This window comes from Brachyistius frenatus, unplaced genomic scaffold (genome assembly GCF_029030835.1).
Source record: "Brachyistius frenatus isolate BFR_SWC_R1_liver_20210118 unplaced genomic scaffold, ASM2903083v1 Contig_57, whole genome shotgun sequence".
Lineage (NCBI taxonomy): Eukaryota > Metazoa > Chordata > Actinopteri > Embiotocidae > Brachyistius > Brachyistius frenatus.
Genome location: NW_027210656.1, coordinates 2,354,092 through 2,372,836, shown reverse-complemented (window position 1 = coordinate 2,372,836; position 18,745 = coordinate 2,354,092). Strand labels below are relative to the sequence as shown.

The window sequence follows — 18,745 nt, the reverse complement described above, 5'->3', positions numbered from 1 at the left end:
TCAATTAGATTGGTCAGAAAGACCTTCACTTCCTGTTACAGTACAGTATTTATTTTAGTACTCTTAAGTTTCTTTACATTTTCCTTTCTCAAAATTTCTCACAAGGAATTGACTGAGATAATTCAGATACATGTTGGAACAGATAAACACATAAAAAGTCACTAATAATAATAGCCTAAAAGTAATAATAAGAATAACAATGATAATAATAATAATAATAATAATATTTCAAGTCTATTGATATGCTTTTAAATATTTCAAATATTGTGTATACTGCTTTATTGCAATTTTATTTAATGAAAAACATGACTACAATTTCATCGAAATATTGCTCACAGATTCAGATTGGACGTCACGCGAAAATCTGTACGACTGACGTCACGCGCTCTTTACGGTTCCACGTGACGTCATCACGCAACGTTCCCAAACAATGCTAAGGAAAAAGCCACGTTGACGGTCCAGACTGAAGTGTAGTCCACAATTTAAGGCAGGATAAAGCAGGAATTAGTTTGTCAGACTGTCCGGGTTCCTTCTCGCCGCAGACTCCGCATCAGAGCAGCCATGTCGTCACCGCCGAAGGAAAAGATCGAAACCAAAGGCGGACATCTGCCTGCAGGTAAAGCTCCCTGTGCCGCTGTGTTGTTTTTGAGAGCTTCTCATAAACCTGAGGGCCTTTGTTTCTGCAGTGTCTCAAATCCAAAAAGTCACATGATGATGATTATTACTTATGCACTCGTTAAGCGGGCAGCTGCCAGCGCTTGTAACCTTTCTCAGCGATCCAGATTGCAGCTAATATAATGTGCCATATTTCTCAGCTTTGCACATTTCCTCACTTCCTGATTGGCGTGAGATCTTGCAACGTCACGAGACCTGGTTATAATGCAGCGATTGGTAATGATCGCAGTCCGACGTCAAGGTTTTAGTACAGTATTGCTGTTCATGGCTGCTGGATTGTGTGGTGACGTGGAGCTCGCAGGCTCCAGTCTTGTGGAGGCTGAAGCAAGAACAGATCAAGTGTACGTGGACATGAGGAGAGAGGAGTGCGGCAGGGCACCGGGCCACAGTAGCTGCACAACTGTGAGATAAGAAGTGCCCCTCGAACCCCTCAGCACATGCAGGCTACGGCGTGTCAGTCTTTTAACACGCATGCAGTTATGTACAGTGGGGCAAAACAGTATTTAGTCAGCCACCAATTGTGCAAGTTCTCCCACTTAAAAAGATGAGAGACAGAATGGGGGGAAAGAATCCAGGAAATCACACTGTAGGATTTTTAATGAATTAATTGGTAAATTCCTCAGTAAAATAAGTATTTGGTCACCTACAAACAAGCAAGATTTCTGGCTCTCACAGACCTGTAACTTCTTCTTTAAGAGGCTCCTCTGTCCTCCACTCGTTACCTGTATTAATGGCACCTGTTTGAACTTGTTATCAGTATAAAAGACACCTGTCCACAAACTCAGTCACACTCCAAACTCCGCTATGGCCAAGACCAAAGAGCTGTCAAAGGACACCAGAAACAAAATTGTAGACCTGCACCAGGCTGGGAAGACTGAATCTGCAATAGGTAAGCAGCTTGATGTGAAGAAATCAACTGTGGGAACAATTATCAGAAAATGGAAGACATACAAGACCACTGATAATCTCCCTCAATCTGGGGCTCCACGCAAGATCTCACCCCGTGGGGCCAAAATGATCACAAGGACGGTGAACAAAAATCCCAGAACCACACGGGGGGACCTGGTGAATGACCTGCAGAGAGCTGGGACCAAAGTAACAAAGGCTACCATCAGTAACACACTACGCCGCCAGGGACTCAAATCCTGCAGTGCCAGACGTGTCCAGGCCCGTCTGAAGTTTGCTAGAGAGCATTTGGATGATCCAGAAGAGGATTGGGAGAATGTCATATGGTCAGATGAAACCAAAATAGAACTTTTTGGTAAAAACTCAACTCGTCGTGTTTGGAGGAGAAAGAATGCCGAGTTGCATCCAAAGAACACCATACCTACTGTGAAGCATGGGGGTGGAAACATCATGCTTTGGGGCTGTTTTTCTGCAAGGGGACCAGGATGACTGATCCTTGTAAAGGAAAGAATGAATGAGGCCATGTATCGTGAGATTTTGAGTGAAAACCTCCTTCCATCAGCAAGGGCATTGAAGATGAAACGTGGCTGGGTCTTTCAGCGTGACAATGATCCCAAACACACCGCCCGGGCAACGAAGGAGTGGCTTCGTAAGAAGCATTTCAAGGTCCTGGAGTGGCCTCGCCAGTCTCCAGATCTCAACCCCATAGAAAATCTGTGGAGGGAGTTGAAAGTCCGTGTTGCCCAGCGACAGCCCCAAAACATCACTGCTCTGGAGGAGATCTGCACGGAGGAATGGGCCAAAATACCAGCAACAGTGTGTGAAAAGCTTCTGAAGACTTACAGAAAACGTTTGACCTCTGTCATTGCCAACAAAGGGTATATAACAAAATATTGAGATAAACTTTTGTTATTGACCAAATACTTATTTTCCACCATAATTTGCAAATATATTCTTTAAAAATCAGACAAAGTGATTTTCAGGATTTTTTTTTTCTCATTTTGTCTCTCATAGTTTAGGTATACCTATGATGAAAATTACAGGCGTCTCTCATCTTTTTAAGTGGGAGAACTTGCACAATTGGTGGCTGACTAAATACTTTTTTGCCCCACTGCAGGTGTGTGCACCTTTAGGGAGCCTTGACGTGCTTCTTTTTGTGAACAGCCCCTCAGCAGTGAAGTCAGAGGTCAAGGTCAGAACAGCACAGCTGCCAGGATAGCTGTTTGCCTGCATTTTCATTTTAACCTCTTTCAAACAACCCATTGTAAAAAAAAAATCAACAATATGATTATGTCCAAATTAAGAAAATGTAGAGGTCCTAAAGTGACATGCTGGTTCAAGTCCCAAACGTTTACATTGACAGTAAAGTAAGAAGTATTTTACCATACCCTCCGAACACAAGGATTTAGTTTTCCACCAATTTTAAATGCATGTTTTGGCTGGTCATGTGTTAGGTCTTGAACAATTGTCCTCATTGATCTGGTATTCACTGTGTGTGTGTGTGTGTGTGTGTGTGTGTGTGTGTGTGTGTGTGTGTGTGTGTGTGTGTGTGTGTGTGTGTGTGTGTGTGTGTGTGTGTGTGTGTGTGTGTGTGTGTGTGTGTTGCAGTGAAGGCAGGAGGTATGAGGATAGTGCAGAAGCACCAGGCAGCTGCTGCCCCGGAACCACCGCAGAAAGAGGAGGACGAGGAGTACATCAGCAGCAGGTAACACACACACACACACACACACACACCGTCAAAGGGTTATTGATTGCCTATTGCCTTGTGGAGATGGGCCCAGGGGGCTAAAGGGTCCTCTGCTTCAGGAAGGTCAATGAAATGACTATAAAGAGGTGAAAAACAACCTTGAAAAAACTTTAAACAACTACAAAGAGACATAAATGACTGCAAGGAGACGCAGTACGATTGCACTATAATGCATAAAGACCACCAATAAAGACAAAATAAGTCACCAAACGACTACAACTAGACATAAAACAACTGCACAGAGATGCAACACATCCACAAAGAGAAACAAAGACATGAATTCACTTTGATTGATAATCCGATTGTGCAACATACAACTATGGTGATTTGTAAGTTGGTAATCACAAACACTCGCCCATCCGAGCACTTTCGCAGCTTGTACTTTTCTATAAGTCCACACTGTAGGCAGTTTTGCGGTCGACTTTTTGCGTACGGTTGCTACCTAATTTAGCAAACAATATAATTACTGTATAATTACAGCATTAACGTGAACAGTCCATTCAGCAGTCGCTGTTGTTTGCTGCAAACAGCGTTGGTGTGCATGTCTTACATCACGCTGGCTCTTTTTCCACGCGACAATAATTGTTCTGTTTCCAAATTAGCGTGTTGGGCTTTTGTTGCTTGAATGCATTGTTTGTTCTGCGATGGAGGTGGTGCAAGTTGCTTATTTTCAATGTAATTTTATGCGTGTGTGTGTGTGTGTGTGTGTGTGTGTGTGTGTGTGTGTGTGTGTGTGTGTGTGTGTGTGTGTGTGTGTGTCTGTCTGTCTCTCCGCCTCCACGCCCTCATATGGCTGCTCAATATTCATGAGAACCCGTCAGCTATGTGCATATCGGTACAGGTGGCATATTCACACCGCATATCAGTTTTTGTGTGTGTGTGTGTGTGTGTGTGTGTGTGTGTGTGTGTGTGTGTGTGTGTGTGTGTGTGTGTGTGTGTGTGTGTGTGTGTGTGTTAATGAGAGGTGATAAATGGGAAGTGACAAACAATACACAGCAGCGAGCAAAGTTCAAGAACATTGCCAACTGTCAGGAAATTTTCAGTGCGTGTACTTCACACACGCAACCATACATGCACACACTAAATTATATCCTGCATGTTCTTCATCTACCGCGCTTGTCGTTCGAGTGTATTTCTGTAAATCAGAGCAGGTATGGTATCAAGCCTGTCAGTGGCAATAAATCATTCCATTTTGTTCCCCGTTCCTTTGTGCCAAGATGAGTGGTAGTAATAGAGTCAACATTAAAGAGAAAAGTGAGGTCAAGTAGATAAGAGAGGCCCTAAAACAACATGCAGGCTTGTCTTCTTCGTTGACGCCGTGTTTCAGAGAGAGAGAGAGAACTGCCGCTCATGTTGGCAGACAGAGATCAGGGTGGACCCACCGTGCCAGCCCTTAAGATATGTTCTTCCTTATTTTGTTATGTTTTACAGGATATGGAGTCATACATTACATTCTGAGAACTAACTTGAGGCTGTGACAGTTATTAGTCAATCTCACAATTTTATTTTCCTGGCAATGACTCTATTGTTGAATGTCTAAATCTGGCAAAAAAAAAAAAAAAATGGGGCCATGACAAGTTCCAAGAGTCCATGGGTGATGTGTTTGAATGAGATGTTTTATTTGATAAGCAATTCAAAACCCAAATATATTCAGTTAAAAATGATGTAATACATATATATATATATATATATATATATATATATACTTTACAAAAATCCTTTTCTCAAATAGTACAAAATCAAACATTAAACCTTTCTCTAAAATTGTATATGTCATTTACAGATAAATGTAAATGCTTTCACTCAAATGTAATAGGCTGCAGTCGGGGAGTGTCTGGTATTTTTTTCCCCCCAAAAAAGAAATAACTGAAGCAACTAATCAGTCATTAACATAGTTGCCCATTCATTTTTGGTTCATCGAGCAGTTAATGAATTGACCGATTGTCTCAGCTGTAAATAAAATAAACACTTGATTATTTACCTGATGTTAAAACGAAGTAGCAGTCTTCAGTGCAGTACAAAGGGCAAAACCTTGATGATTCTGCATTCAGAAAAGGGAGAAATAACTCCCTTCTGTTTGGATGATGTTCCTGCACTTGCCGCCTTATTAAAGACATGATGGATGTGTTTTCATTTACACGGGTAGAAATACCTGTACCTCTTTTTCCTGATGTGTAAACTGGCTCGCCAGGAGTCATCCGGGTTTAATCGTTGCTTTCGTGTTCACACCGCTTCGTTTCTTCCAACCTTCTGAGCTTGCAGTCCAAGAAGAGAAATAATTTCCTGCGCTGTGTAAATAAATTCGATAAATAGTACATTTTAATCACGGAGGAGAACCATCTTGAATCTGCCTCAAGCTTGATTAACTCCTCTTGGCTTTGCCGTGTAAATGAATGCAGGTTCACCTTCCCCCTGTGAAATGTTTATCTTTAACCGAAAATTACCTGTCAGCGCGTCCAAAAAGAGAGTCTGAGTAACGGCACGCCATCAGTAAATACAGTCCGTGAAACTCTCCTTCTCGCACAAGCTCCGTCTGTCCCTCTCCGTGTCACGCTGATGGACGTCTAGCAGGTGGCTACCGGGTAAATTTCGCATTAGTGGCAGCCAGTGAAGCGTTGTAGTCAGGGGAACACCTGCCGTACCCAATCTAGCCGAGATGGACAGATGGGACAACGAGAGAGAGAGAGAGAGATAGGTGGCTGGGATTATGGCGATGGGAGAGGATTATTACGGTATGGCAAGCGAGGGATGCCGTGGCCAATATGAAGACATGAAACAGGACAGGTACGGGGTGGAGCAGGGAGATACAGGCAGGCAAGCGAGGCAAACTGTGGGCCGTGTCGAGGCCTCGAGGTGAATCTGGTTCTCATAAATCTGCAGAACACTCGAGTGAAGTGCGTCTTCATCCGTGTGAAAATGTGATGTTGCAGCAGGAGAAGAGAGATACGAGTTTAATAGATTAAGGTGATTTCATCACCACTTAACGTGTCGCGCGCGTGCAATATGTTGGATTATGTTACAGTGTGAAGCACAGGTACACAGGTGTGTGTGTGTGTGTGTGTGTGTGTGGGAAAAGTGTCCTGCTCTCGGTGTGTGTGTGTGTGTGTGTGTGTGTGTGTGTGTGTGTGTGTGTGTGTGTGTGTGTGTTTATGAACTGCTCATACATCTTTTTGTAAGAGAAGAAGAGAATTCACAAAAGAAGAGAATTTTGTAGGAGAATCTCCGCTAAATGTGCAAAAGCTACGTGGAAAGTGATCGTAGGCTTTGTGTCAGTTGCACTGTTGCCTCTCTCCCGCATATTTGGGTGAGAGGTGGATATGTTCCAGAGGCTTAGAAAAAGAAAGAAAACGGGTGTTGCTGCGTGGACGCTCGACTAAATCGCTGCACACATGCACTGTACGTAGGAACTGTGGCGCAGTAAGCTGACAGCTCGTGCTGAAAAGTTGAGAGGCGAGGGGGAGGAGGGAAGACAGGCAACAGGCATCAGTTTCTATGGCAACCACCACCTCGCCCACAGCAACAAACTTCCTGCTCTGCTGAAGCGAGAGAGAGCTGGGCGGGGTGGTGGGAGCAGTGGCTTTAAAGCTAAACACAGAAACGAAAGCGCCACGCAAACGGATGAATGCACATTTCACCATTTGAATTATTAGTTAATATTTTTCATTATGTATCTTCCTCCCTCCCTTTTTCCCTAATTCTCCTCCTTTCCCGTAACTCTTCCCCCGCTCCTGGCACAAAGCAGCTCCTTTCCAGGATCCCGTGCAGCTCTCTACTGCCCCCTGCAGGCTCCCTCTGCCTCTAAACACGGCCTCTCTCCTCCAAGACACACACAAAACCACAGTAGAGATCTCTGCCCCTTTTTCACTGTATCTCTTTCCTTTTCACCACACAGATAGAATAGATGTAAAAGTGGTGTCGGTAGCATAATCTGAAGGCTAATGCTTTTGTGCTCTATCTCGATCGAGGTTTACAGAAAGGCAATTTTTCTAATCCATGATTAAAATGTCTTAAACTGAGTGTCTGTTGTCTGTCTATCAAGTGTGACTAAAGCCTGTCATTCTCATCTGTCTGCCGGGACGTGTCGAGCCAGCCAGGTGAAAAGCGTACGCTCTCCTTTCGCGTTTTGTCCGACTTACAACAACTTTTCTTTTCTTTTCTTTCTTTTTTTTTTTTTTTTTTTGTACTTTCTAAGGAGTCGAGCGCTCCTCTCTCTGACAGGCTGCTTAAACCCCTCACTCCTGCCTGTCTGTCTAGACATTTCTTATCTAGCTACCCTCGGCCTCTCGGGCCTTAATGTCCAATCCCAGTAACGAGGTAAAGCTTGATGCTAACATGCTTTAAGTGCACGTACCAACTTCTCCCGTCATCTTTGCCGTTGCTTTTTTTTTTTTTTTTTAACATTCTCACCCTTTGCAGTCCGTATTTAATATTTCAGGACTGTGCCACAGTTTGCACACTGGAGGCAGCCATTCAGGAGAATAGAGACCTGTGACAACCCAGCATGAGGTACATAGCAGCCTGTGCTCTCACAGTGTGTGAATATGTATCCAACCGAGCATATTCAACCCTTGTATGTTGCACGGCACTGAGGCTTCAATTGAAATTGAAACTATCATCGTTGTTTTTTTTTTGGTTTTTTTTTTAATATATCTTTTACCTTGTTCATTTCCAACTCAATTTCATTGTATTTTTTTACAGTGACAGTAAACTGCCTTATGTCCGTATGAGGCAGCCACGGCAGATACTGGATGGTGACATGGTGTATTAAAGCATAAATGAGGAAGATCAAGTTTATACAAAGATATTTTACCGACAAATACACTTTCTGCATTTGTTCTTCGAAAGAAACGGCTCAACTTGTCTGTTTTCATCCAACACAGGGCAGCATCTGCTGAGTGCCAGCTTACAGTCACCATCCGTCCGTCTCCCGCTCTCCTGTCCGCTCAACAGGTCTGCAGCACTGTCCATGGTGCTGGAAGAGCGCAGCGCAATTGTGAAATACCAGTATAGTTTCACGGTTTTCATTCCCTTGCGAATCTGCCATTGCTTTTTGTTAATTTTATTTGATGGGATTGTTTTACGGTATTCTCAGATAATACACAAAGCTAGTGCTATTTACTACAGGAAAAAAAGTATTGCAGAGAAAAGCAGGGCTTCTTTTCATTGCAAAGCAAAAATGGCATTGTTTTGAGTTTTTAATTAAGGGAATTGTTTGGATTACTTTGATGTTAAACTTTCCGTGATGCTGAAAGTAAAGATAAAGTATTTAAATTGAAGTTTAAAAATATATCACTGATGCAAACCAACTTAAATCCTCACCATTTTAGTTTTCTCTTTGATGTTTTTAGTGGGGAGTAGGTCCCCATATTATCTCTTGAAACGGGCCCCCAGGTGCTTAAAGCTGGCGAGGCATGACATCATGCTATTTTTCAGTTCACCATCATGAAAACAGATATTTTAATGCTGCCCTTTAGTTGACCCGATCTACAAAATCTCCTGCTAGCTTATTCCATGGTTTTTTTTCATGTGCTATTGGCTGACTTTTTTTTCTCTATTTGTTTCGCAAAATGTTGAAAACAAAATGTTCCAGCCAATCTCCCAGCGAAAAGAGCATTGATTTAAATGAGGGACACTTGTGATGCTAATATGCCATGTTTTAGTTAATTGAATTGCTAATAGAGAACCTCTCAACCCCACATTTTGAGAAGTGGCTAGCCAGGAATAATCATTGAAATTCGACATTAATTTAATAGCAATGTGTAAATATTCTCATTAAGATAAGTAGCAGACGGCTACTGAGAGCCAAGATGTTGATTACAGAGACCGAGGTTAGACAGATGTGATGAAAATCCACAACTGTTAATTCACATTTGATTAAAAAGTTTTGCATGGATCATAAAATATTATCAAGTAAGTAGCAGATGCTTCAACTGTTATGAAATCCCAAATGTTTTGATTCAGACTGCTGAGATTGCAGTCTGTGTGGGGAACTTTCCATCTTTTTGACATATTTAGGCTGATAATGAGGTAAGCTATAAGTTGGACATGCTTGCTGTTATAGCTAATGTCTTTGAGTGGAGTTTTGAAGGTGGCTAACACAACTGTACTCTTTTGCCGGGGGCGACGATGCCGTAAAATTAGACGGCCCTCGTTTCTCATGTCAAGGTCGATACTTACCTCAGGTTCCGCATTCCTCCTCCTCATCTTTTTCTCTGCCTCCATCCCTTCCCTTGCCTCTCTGTCTGAGTGAGTGCTCACCTCCCTCCCTCCTTCATCCTCTTTTACTCTCCTCCAACACTCTGTTATTATATAGGTATTTGGCTGCGCTGCCCTCTCACCTCCTCCTCCATCAGTCCTGACCAGCCTTTACCCCTCGTCTCTTTTCTGTCCTCCCTGTCCGCACCTCTTTTTCCCCCTCCTTCCTTAATCTTTTCCTTCATCATCATCCTTCTCTTTAACTCTCTTTTGCTCACATAGCTGGAGTTTTCTCCCACCTCCCTCCCCCTCGCTTCTCATCCAGAAGCTGTGAGCCCCAGTGTTTGACCAGAATGAATGGGAGCTATTTAAGCTGCTGGCAGGTCCATCCAGTGCGCGTGTTGTGCGTGTTGTGCATGTTGTGTGTGCGTGCGAGTGTGCGCTGCCAGAGAGTGAGACTGTGGGTGTGATGTGTTTTGACAACTCGGGATATTCGTGTTTTCGCACAGTGTCACTGCAGGAATTTGACGTTGCCAGGTAGGTAAAAATGTGTCAATGTTGACAGAAACTATATGCGGAAAGCTGCTGACACGCACACTGGACACACGCACTAAACTGTACGAGTCCCAAAAAACATTTGTATATTTAAAATTCTCTCTTTTTCGCTCTGTTTTCCTTTTTTTTTTAGTCCACCAAAGGCCCCCGTGATTGTGTCTGGAGTGATTACAAAGGTAAGACACACTCACTCCCCTAGACACACAAACACAGACACACACACACACACACACAGACCACCAGTCGTGTTGAAATAAGCATTATAAGGCGGTTCATATCTGGGACAGGAGCTCTGTAGGGAGCGATTGAGGCTCAGTGCTCATGAAAACAAGAGAGTAATGGGAGAAAAAGCAGGGGCAGAAAACGGAGAGAATATCGATGACGGATGGAGGAGGGAAAAAAAGGAGATAAAGTGAAGAAGGGCTGTGATCACTTGTCAGTCATTTGTAATTCTGGTAACACCCGATGGTGTGATGAACCACCACATTTTGCAAAAATGAATTAAAATCCACGCCTTTGTGACAGGCTCAATGAAAACTGAACATCGCAAGCTTCACGTAAGCCAGAAACTCATTTTATTGCAATATGTTGGATTATGTTATAGTGTGAATGTACACACTGGGTGTGTGTGGGAAAAGTGTCCGACTCCCTGGATGGCTTTGTTCCCTGCTCTCTGTGTGTGTGTGTGTGTGTGTGTGTGTGTGTGTGTGTGTGTGTGTGTGTGTGTGTGTGTGTGTGTGTGTGTGTGTGTGTGTGTGTGTGTGTGTGTGTGTCAAAGCAGGCAGATTGTTTGCGGAAGATTGCAGTGATATCAGAAGGTGACAGGCATCCTATTTATCCCCGATCCTCTGGCCTTCCCATTCGCCCCCCCTATCACTGCCATCAAACCCTGAAGGTAGCAGTGCACAAAGCCTCAGAAAAGCCTTTTAGGAGCTAAGTGAAACACTTCAGTGTGGGTATGTGTGTGGAGTTTGTTGCCTGCTGGGATTTTTTTTAAATTAAAAAATGAGACATCTCCCGGCTATGTAACTTCAATTTTCCCTCAATGGCAGAATGTGACTCTGAATTGCTTTTTCCGAATAAAAAATGATTAAACCTGAGGTAGTGAAGGTGGGCATCTGAAGAAAGACTGGTTGTAGAAGAAACTGTGAAGTAAAAGAACTACAGTTAGTGCAGGTAGTAACCCAGCTTCTTCCTAGTGACAACCCACCGTGATGTCACCTGATAGTTTGTGAACTGCCGTTTTGATAAGCCTTCAGTCTGGCATTTTGGCCGTCACCATGTTGTTTTTTGGGAGCCACAAACGACCGTGTTTGGACAAAATAGTGAAGGGAGGGATACATTTGACTGAGAACGTGAGGACACGTGCCCCGCCCACCTATATGGGCAACCTGACTGCATCCCAGGCATGTCAACCGAACAAGACATGGCCCCAAACATACCTCTACTTGAACATATCTTTTAATGAGAAACATCGAAGCTTTTTGGGAGGTATATCCCAGTTTTTTCCGAGCCAGCTCCTTGTGGCCCTTAAAAAATTCTTAAATTTCATAGAAATAAATCAAATATCATTACATTTCTATTTTACAACTTTTTGACAATATATTTATTGAAACTTCAAGCTCACAATATTATATTTATGTAATCAATTCAACAAATTAGAGACCTAAACAGTGAAATGGTAAAATAAAACGAGGTAGGAAACATGCCTTGCAAACCCCCTGACTTCTTCAGTATTCACAGTGTCGTGCAGTAATACAGTTAATTTGTTGTAGTCCCTCCCATAGCTCTGCATCAGTAGGACAGAGGTAGTCGGGAGAGAAGCTTTGTGTTTCAGAGGAGAGAAGGCCAATTGGAGGTCAATTCAATCCACATCCCTCGCAGTTAGCTATGGAATTGGCTTTAAATGAAAGGAGCACACACACATTTACGCCGTAAATGTTTTGTGCCCACCTACACACACAAACACGCTGGAAAACTACAGCAGAGCTGCACATACACATACAGTACAAAAGCAACACGCTTACAGAGAGGATTAGGGTCCAGCAAGGGGTGGGCGAGTAAAGTTCAGCGAGAGGCTCAGAGAGATTGTGTGTGTGTGTGTGTGTGTGTGTGTGTGTGTGTGTGTGTGTGTGTGTGTGTGTGTGTGTGTGTGTGTGTGTGTGTGTGTGTGTGTGTGTGTGTGTGTGTGTGTGTGTGTGTGTGTGTGTGTAGGGCATTGATTAAAGTAGTTATATAACTTCGTCCATGTGGACATCTGACGAACTGAGAATATGAGGCAACTATGTGTTGGGTTATTATATTTATGATGGAGTAGTAGCACCCACGTATGGTCACATCTGGACAGATGAGCCAACATCTACCAAACAAAGACTTAACTAAATACTCAATTCCAGCATTTCCGATGAAAGAATTAAAACGTTCAGTAATCCACTTAGTCATGCATACACTGATGTAATGTGTGTTTATCATACGCTTTTCATACTGTCTGTAAGCACTTGGTTCTCCCGCTTTAATCAAGCTCACCACCCACCCTCACCCCATGTAACTGTACAGTGTGGAAAACCTCCTTTTTCACTCCCGAGATATACGAGAGTTCACCTCTTTTACCTTGGGAAATTTCAGTGAGACACAAGGAAGCAATGCATATGAGGATGGCAGCAGGGGAGTAGGGAGGAAGGAAAAGAAAGCTGTCAGGTAAATATAGCAAAGAAAGGTTAACGACAGAAGAAGGAGGGAACCCGGTCATGACTGTCGCTGATTAAAATTCTGTGAATCATGAAATTCCTCCTTTGATCCGATTTAAAGCGAGGCTGTTTAGGGGCATTTTTCTTGGAATAATAGATTGAGGTTCCAGAGCAGATGAACAGGCACAGATGAGCGCTTCATGCTGTACTCTTCATGCACTGTGGGGATTTCCCTATTGATATTATGGCTATTAAAGGATGGATTTAAATACTACAAAGCACACAACAGACTGAATATTATTGTACGAGACTGATGTAGTTACAGTATAGATATATTGTTTGTATGAGCAACTATTTTCAGTATTCCTCTTATTTTGTCTGCAGTTGTGTCAGTGATGTTGTTGAGAGTTTTATTGGGAGAAACCTCAACATTTTCTAAACTGCCAAACAGAAAAATAGAGCAAGTAAGTCCAAAGATGTTTCCGGTGGTTCAGGATTTGAGCACACAGGTACAGTAAATGCCACAATGAAAACTCAAAATATTTCGCACTTCTTTCAAATGTGTTCATACTTTAAGTGCACAAGATGTTCCAACTGTGCTGCAGTGTTTGTGTTTGGGATGTTTTTTGGGGATAGTTATGTGTCTAAAAACTCAAAAGTGAAGAGGTGCCGGGTGACCGCTCGTCTGTTCACGTCGGCCATCGCGAATAAAGAACGCCATCAGAATAAAAGTGTTTTTTCAGTTCACTTAGGCCTATCTTTGATTGGCGTGCTGTTGTATTATACACCATGTTTCAGTTTTTACATGTCTTCTCATTTTGGATGACAAATGATGCATTCACAAAGGATGGATTCAGGCTTTCTGCGTGGGTCCTTGTGATTTAAATTTTGTCATCTGCCCCACAATAATTCTTGTAGTCCCCTCTGCAGATGTTCACATGCAGCCCAAAATATTGGACCGCACATACTGTACACATTGCAAGCGTGCCATGTGTGCGTGCTCCTTTCATTTAAATACTGGTAAGAACTTTATTGTCTCTGGCCCACAAAATTACTAAAATCAGGTTGGACTTAGACCTTGCTAAAAATGAACAAGAATTTCTAATGCTGGACCCATTTCCTCTGCCTAACTTAAACCCTCCACCTGTTCACCAGAGCCTATCCCCAACACCTTTTTAAAGACTGTGTTTAGTTGCCTACAGGATGAGGTGCTGGCGATTGCTAATTACTCACTGCTGCCTGGTACTTTCCCCACGCCACTGAAAACTACTGTTGTGAAACCACCTCGATCCTCTAGTATTAAACAATTTCAGGCCAATTTCAAATCTCTTTCCTAAGCAAAATTCTTGAGAAACTGGTATTTAAGCAGCTAAGTGAGTACCTAAATTCTACCTGTATATTTGAAAAGTTCCAGTCTAGCTTTCGTCATCACCATAGTACTGAAACAGCACTAGTTAAAGTTGTAAATGACCTGAGAATGAACATGGATAGTCTATGTTGTCTCTCTTGGGGAATACTCGTTGGTTAACACTGTCATAACATATGGAGTTCCTCAAGGCGCCATCGTAGGACTTGTGTTGTACAGTCTCTATATGCGGCCTCTGGGAAATATTATCAGACAACATGGGATTTATTTTCATAGCTATTCCGATCATACTCAGCTGTATCTCTTTATCACCCAACGACATCACCCCTATCGACAAACTGGATCACTGCATTGATCACATCAACTTGTGGATGTTATAACAATTTTTACAGCTCTGAACAAAGACAAAACTGAGGGTTTTTGTCATTGGAGAAAAGGTTCAAAGGGAGACTGTGCTCCAGCTCAAAAACGACTTCCCAAAATGTCAAGCCTCTTGTAAAAAATCTTGGTGGGCTTGTGGACCCAGACTTTAATTTTGAATCTCACATCAGCAATATCAGAAAAAAATGCTTTTTATCATCTCAGAATTTTTTTTTAAAGTACAACCACACCTGTCAGGCAGATACTGAGAAACTTATACTTGCTTTTATTACCAGCAGGCCCCATTACTGTATTGCTCTCTTTTCTGGCCTACCTAAGAAAGCAATAAACAAGCTTCAGATCATTCAAAATGCAGCAGCATGAGTACTAACTAAGACCCATTGGAGAGCTCACATCTCACCTGTCCTGAATTCTCTTCACTGGCTGCCTGTTAGTTTTATAATCAATTTTAAGATCCTTTTATTAGTATTTAAATATCTCGATGGTATTGCACCAGATTACCTATTGGACATGCTTTTAATTTATGCTCCCTCTAGAGCACTCATCCTGCCAGTAGAGCCGAGACATACCTTTTTAATTTAGCATTTACGTAATCTATTTTATATATATTTTATACTATTGTATATATTGCCTTCTTTGCCATGTCACTTATCTTAGGTCGCTTATGTATCTATGTTTCTCTTCTTTTATCTGTTCTGAAAATGTATGAATGTTTTATTGTGAAGTACTTTGTCTTGCAACTTTGCACGAAAGGTGCTACATAAATAAAGTTGACCTGCCTATAAATGGAACCGCCAATGCGGAGACTATGACTTTACTGTAGACTATTGAACTGATATATGGATTTTGAAGCTTAGGCGGCCAGGTTGAGTGTCTTAACTTGTCGTGCAGTTCGTTCTTTTGCCTTTTCATACGATTGACTGTGTTTTGTTTAGGGTGACAAGGACTTCACCCCAGCAGCTGCCCAGGTGGCCCACCAGAAGCCCCAGCCTTCTCTCCCCAAGCTGTCCCACGTCCAGCACATCAACCAGCACATCCACCAGCCCCGCAAGTGAGCCAGGCAGCTCCAATGGCTATGCTAACTCCACCAGCCGGCCTTTCCAATGGAACACGCAGGATAAAGATGGTTCCCCACAGGCACAGATCTCCTCTAAATAATACGAGTAATTTTTGTTCGCATGTTGCGTAACATGTTTGAGAAATTTGTCAGCAACAGAGAAACTAATGTCAATAGAGCCATTGTAGAAGTCTTTGTACCCCTGCTGCTTTGGTGCTGCACGATTAGTTCTGCACTTTCAGGTCCTCAACTTAAGAGGTATTGTTCAGCAGCCGTATCGACATAGGGTGATACAATCAGGTGGAGAGTCTTCTAAAATGGTTCTCTTTCAAAGATAAAATATTAGAAGAGATACTGATCTCCGATCTGAGTCTGCTGGGGGAAGTCTCACCACAACCGGTCAATCAGCAATCCAACAATCAAACCAACGAACCAACCAGTCACCTCACAGTGATGAGCCCAGGCTCCAGCCTTCTACCTATGATCTTCACAGACCAAAACAACCAATCAACCAATCACAAGGTGGACACCAGTGTGACAAGCCAAAAAAGAAAAAAAGACCACAGAAAGCAGCATCTGAGAATTAGTTTGACGGGAGTGTATGGCCGAGCTACAGCTACAGCACGGACGAGGGAAAGTAAAACTAACCAATCACTTAACAGCATTAACCAAACAGTAGCTCAAGTGTCGAGGTTACAAGCATTCCAGTCCCAAATATCAACACTAGAAATGTCCATCAGAGAGAGAAATGTGGTGTTGGACTGGCCTCGAATTCATATTTGTAAATATATTCACCCCAGACAAGAAATTGCACATATTCTATATTATATATATATTATAAGTAAACAGCCAATCACAGCAACCTTATGATAGCCGTCATTACCCAAGCGCTTGATGCATGTAGGTGGTGTCATGACTCAAAATAGCAAGAAGTTAACACAACTTTTGGGCCAAAGTGAAAGCAACTCTGCTTTTGCCAGAGTTTCCTCCAATGTTTCCTCACTGTTCTTACCTTTATTTAACAGAGAGGAGTCTTTCCATTAATATTGTCTATCCTTCCCTGGCAGTGTTGACTGACTTTAATGCAAACCCGACCAGCAGTGCCTCATTGCTTTGATTTTTATCAGCCACTCAATGAAAAAGCTGCCAAAAATGTCCTGAGACCGAAAGAAAGCCACTAAAAAGGGAAGCAGCTGCAGGATGCTTTGTGTTTGTATTAACATTGACCTGAACATCACAAGGGACTTAATTATAAGTTGAACGTAGCATTGCGGAGAATCAGTTCAGGAAGTGGTTGGGCAATTAGCTGTCAGATGAAGGTAAAAATGTGAACACATATGGAGTACAATATGAGTGCAAAAAGTGGTTTTACATTCCATACCAAGTCAGCCATGAGGCGGCGTAACAGTGTAAATGTAAAATGCAATACATTTATGTCTTCGGCAACGGGACTGGTATATAAGCCACATGTCAGAAATCTATATGAACTCCCCAAATTCAGATTGTCTCTTTATTAGAAAATGGTACATATCAACCCAAAAACACACACACACACACACACACACACACACCACCCTTTTCCTTAATCACCCATCCCCTTATACTCAAGTGTCAACCACACTAATGTTCAGGTTTCCAAGAGAGAAATGAATAAATTTATCTTGCCAAGAAGGAATAATTTCTTGTGTTAATTTAAGTTGAAAAGTTTTATTTTTGTTTTTTCTCAGTTCTTTTTCTTGAGTAAATTGTTCAAACTGTAAAAAAATCTTATAGTCATTACTGTAAGTGGACTTAGGTATTCGGTGTGGTTGTAGGAAATAAAGATATAGTCTTATCTTGAAAAACACCCTGTTTATTTGAATTGATTTATGGCTGACTGTGTGAAAAGCTCATTTGAGGCATGTGCCACCTATGAAAGATTTTCATCTCATTACCAGAGAAGGTGAATGATGCGGTTATTATAGTTTGCGCTCTGCAAAAAAAAAAGTTTGAACTGGTCTTGAGTTGATGGATTGCACCCTCACCTCGAGCATTTGAGCATCCCGTGGTGAATTAGCACCGCACTGAGGGATTAGGGCTCAGGTGGTGTTTTGAAATGGAACAGACGCATCTCTCCAAGTGCTGTCTGCTGTTTTCCCTTCAGCACACACGCAAACACATGCACATTGTGCACCAGGTGTTAGTGCATGTAATCCATCTTTACACAAGCAACTGCAACCAGGTGTTCTGTCAGCTTCTGTTAGCCCAATAAAACCAGCCAGCGCTGGCTTAGTAGGTACGAGCCGCTGTCAGCAGGCTCAAACTCCCCATTAAAGCACACACAATCTCCTCAACTCTCCGTGCTTGTGTATATTTCTCTCAGACCTCTCATCCCCTGCCATGCCTTATTAGACTGGCAGGGAGAACACAATGAGAGTGAGAGGCTGCTAAAAATGTATTAGACTGCCTCCCCCCCTCAGGAATCTCTCGCTGGAGGAGCTCAAAGTTGAGGTGGTAAATTAGATCAAAATTTCTTCTTAAATACTCGGTTTTACAAAGAGACAACTTTAGATCACTGCTAGTTTAGCTAGTAAACATCAGCTTGACATCAGGTGAGCAAAAAGCATTGATGCTACAGAGATTGGCCACATATACTTTAGAAACTGCCTAGAAAAGTGCTTTTAAAAACAGTTGGATTACATCAAATGTACCTGGTGAATTTAAACTATACTCTTAAATATCAATGTATAGGTTTAGTTTTTCCCCTGAGATCAACAATATACAAGAGCCCTTAAGTGGTATATTGCTTTCTATGTGGGTATGTTTATGAGGGATATCCTAAATGTCTTCTAGTAACCGTATGTCTGCAGCTAAAACAACATCATAAAAGCATATAAAGAGGCCTACTAAATTCCATTTTGAGGCACATTAGCTTCAGCACCAAGTCGTTCTCATTTAGAAGCACTTAATGACATTATTCCTGAGTATACACCACCAGCTGTTGGCCATGTGGTCCTCAGGAACATTAAAACTGGCTTCAGCTAGTTCAGGCTGGTCATTTCTGCTGGGCACGCAAAAACCTTTTCACCAATGCTGGAGATTACTCTGTCAACTGGCAAGAGGGGGTGGAAAAGACATTTTAGTCAGTCAGGTCCTTTTTAGATTTGCTCATGGTTATTTTGATAAGAAAGCAGGGT

General features: G+C 42.3%; 1 protein-coding gene across 1 annotated transcript; it reads left to right on the top strand.

Moving 5' to 3' along the window:
- The first annotated feature begins 407 nt into the window (after positions 1–407).
- On the top strand, positions 408–17,415 carry dap (death-associated protein). Its single transcript, XM_069705531.1, has 4 exons — positions 408–616; positions 3,190–3,286; positions 10,212–10,254; positions 15,448–17,415. Exons 1-4 carry the CDS (start codon positions 562–564, stop codon positions 15,565–15,567), a joined length of 315 nt encoding a protein of 104 aa, XP_069561632.1. The 5' UTR covers positions 408–561; the 3' UTR covers positions 15,568–17,415.
- Positions 17,416–18,745: the final 1,330 nt, after the last annotated feature.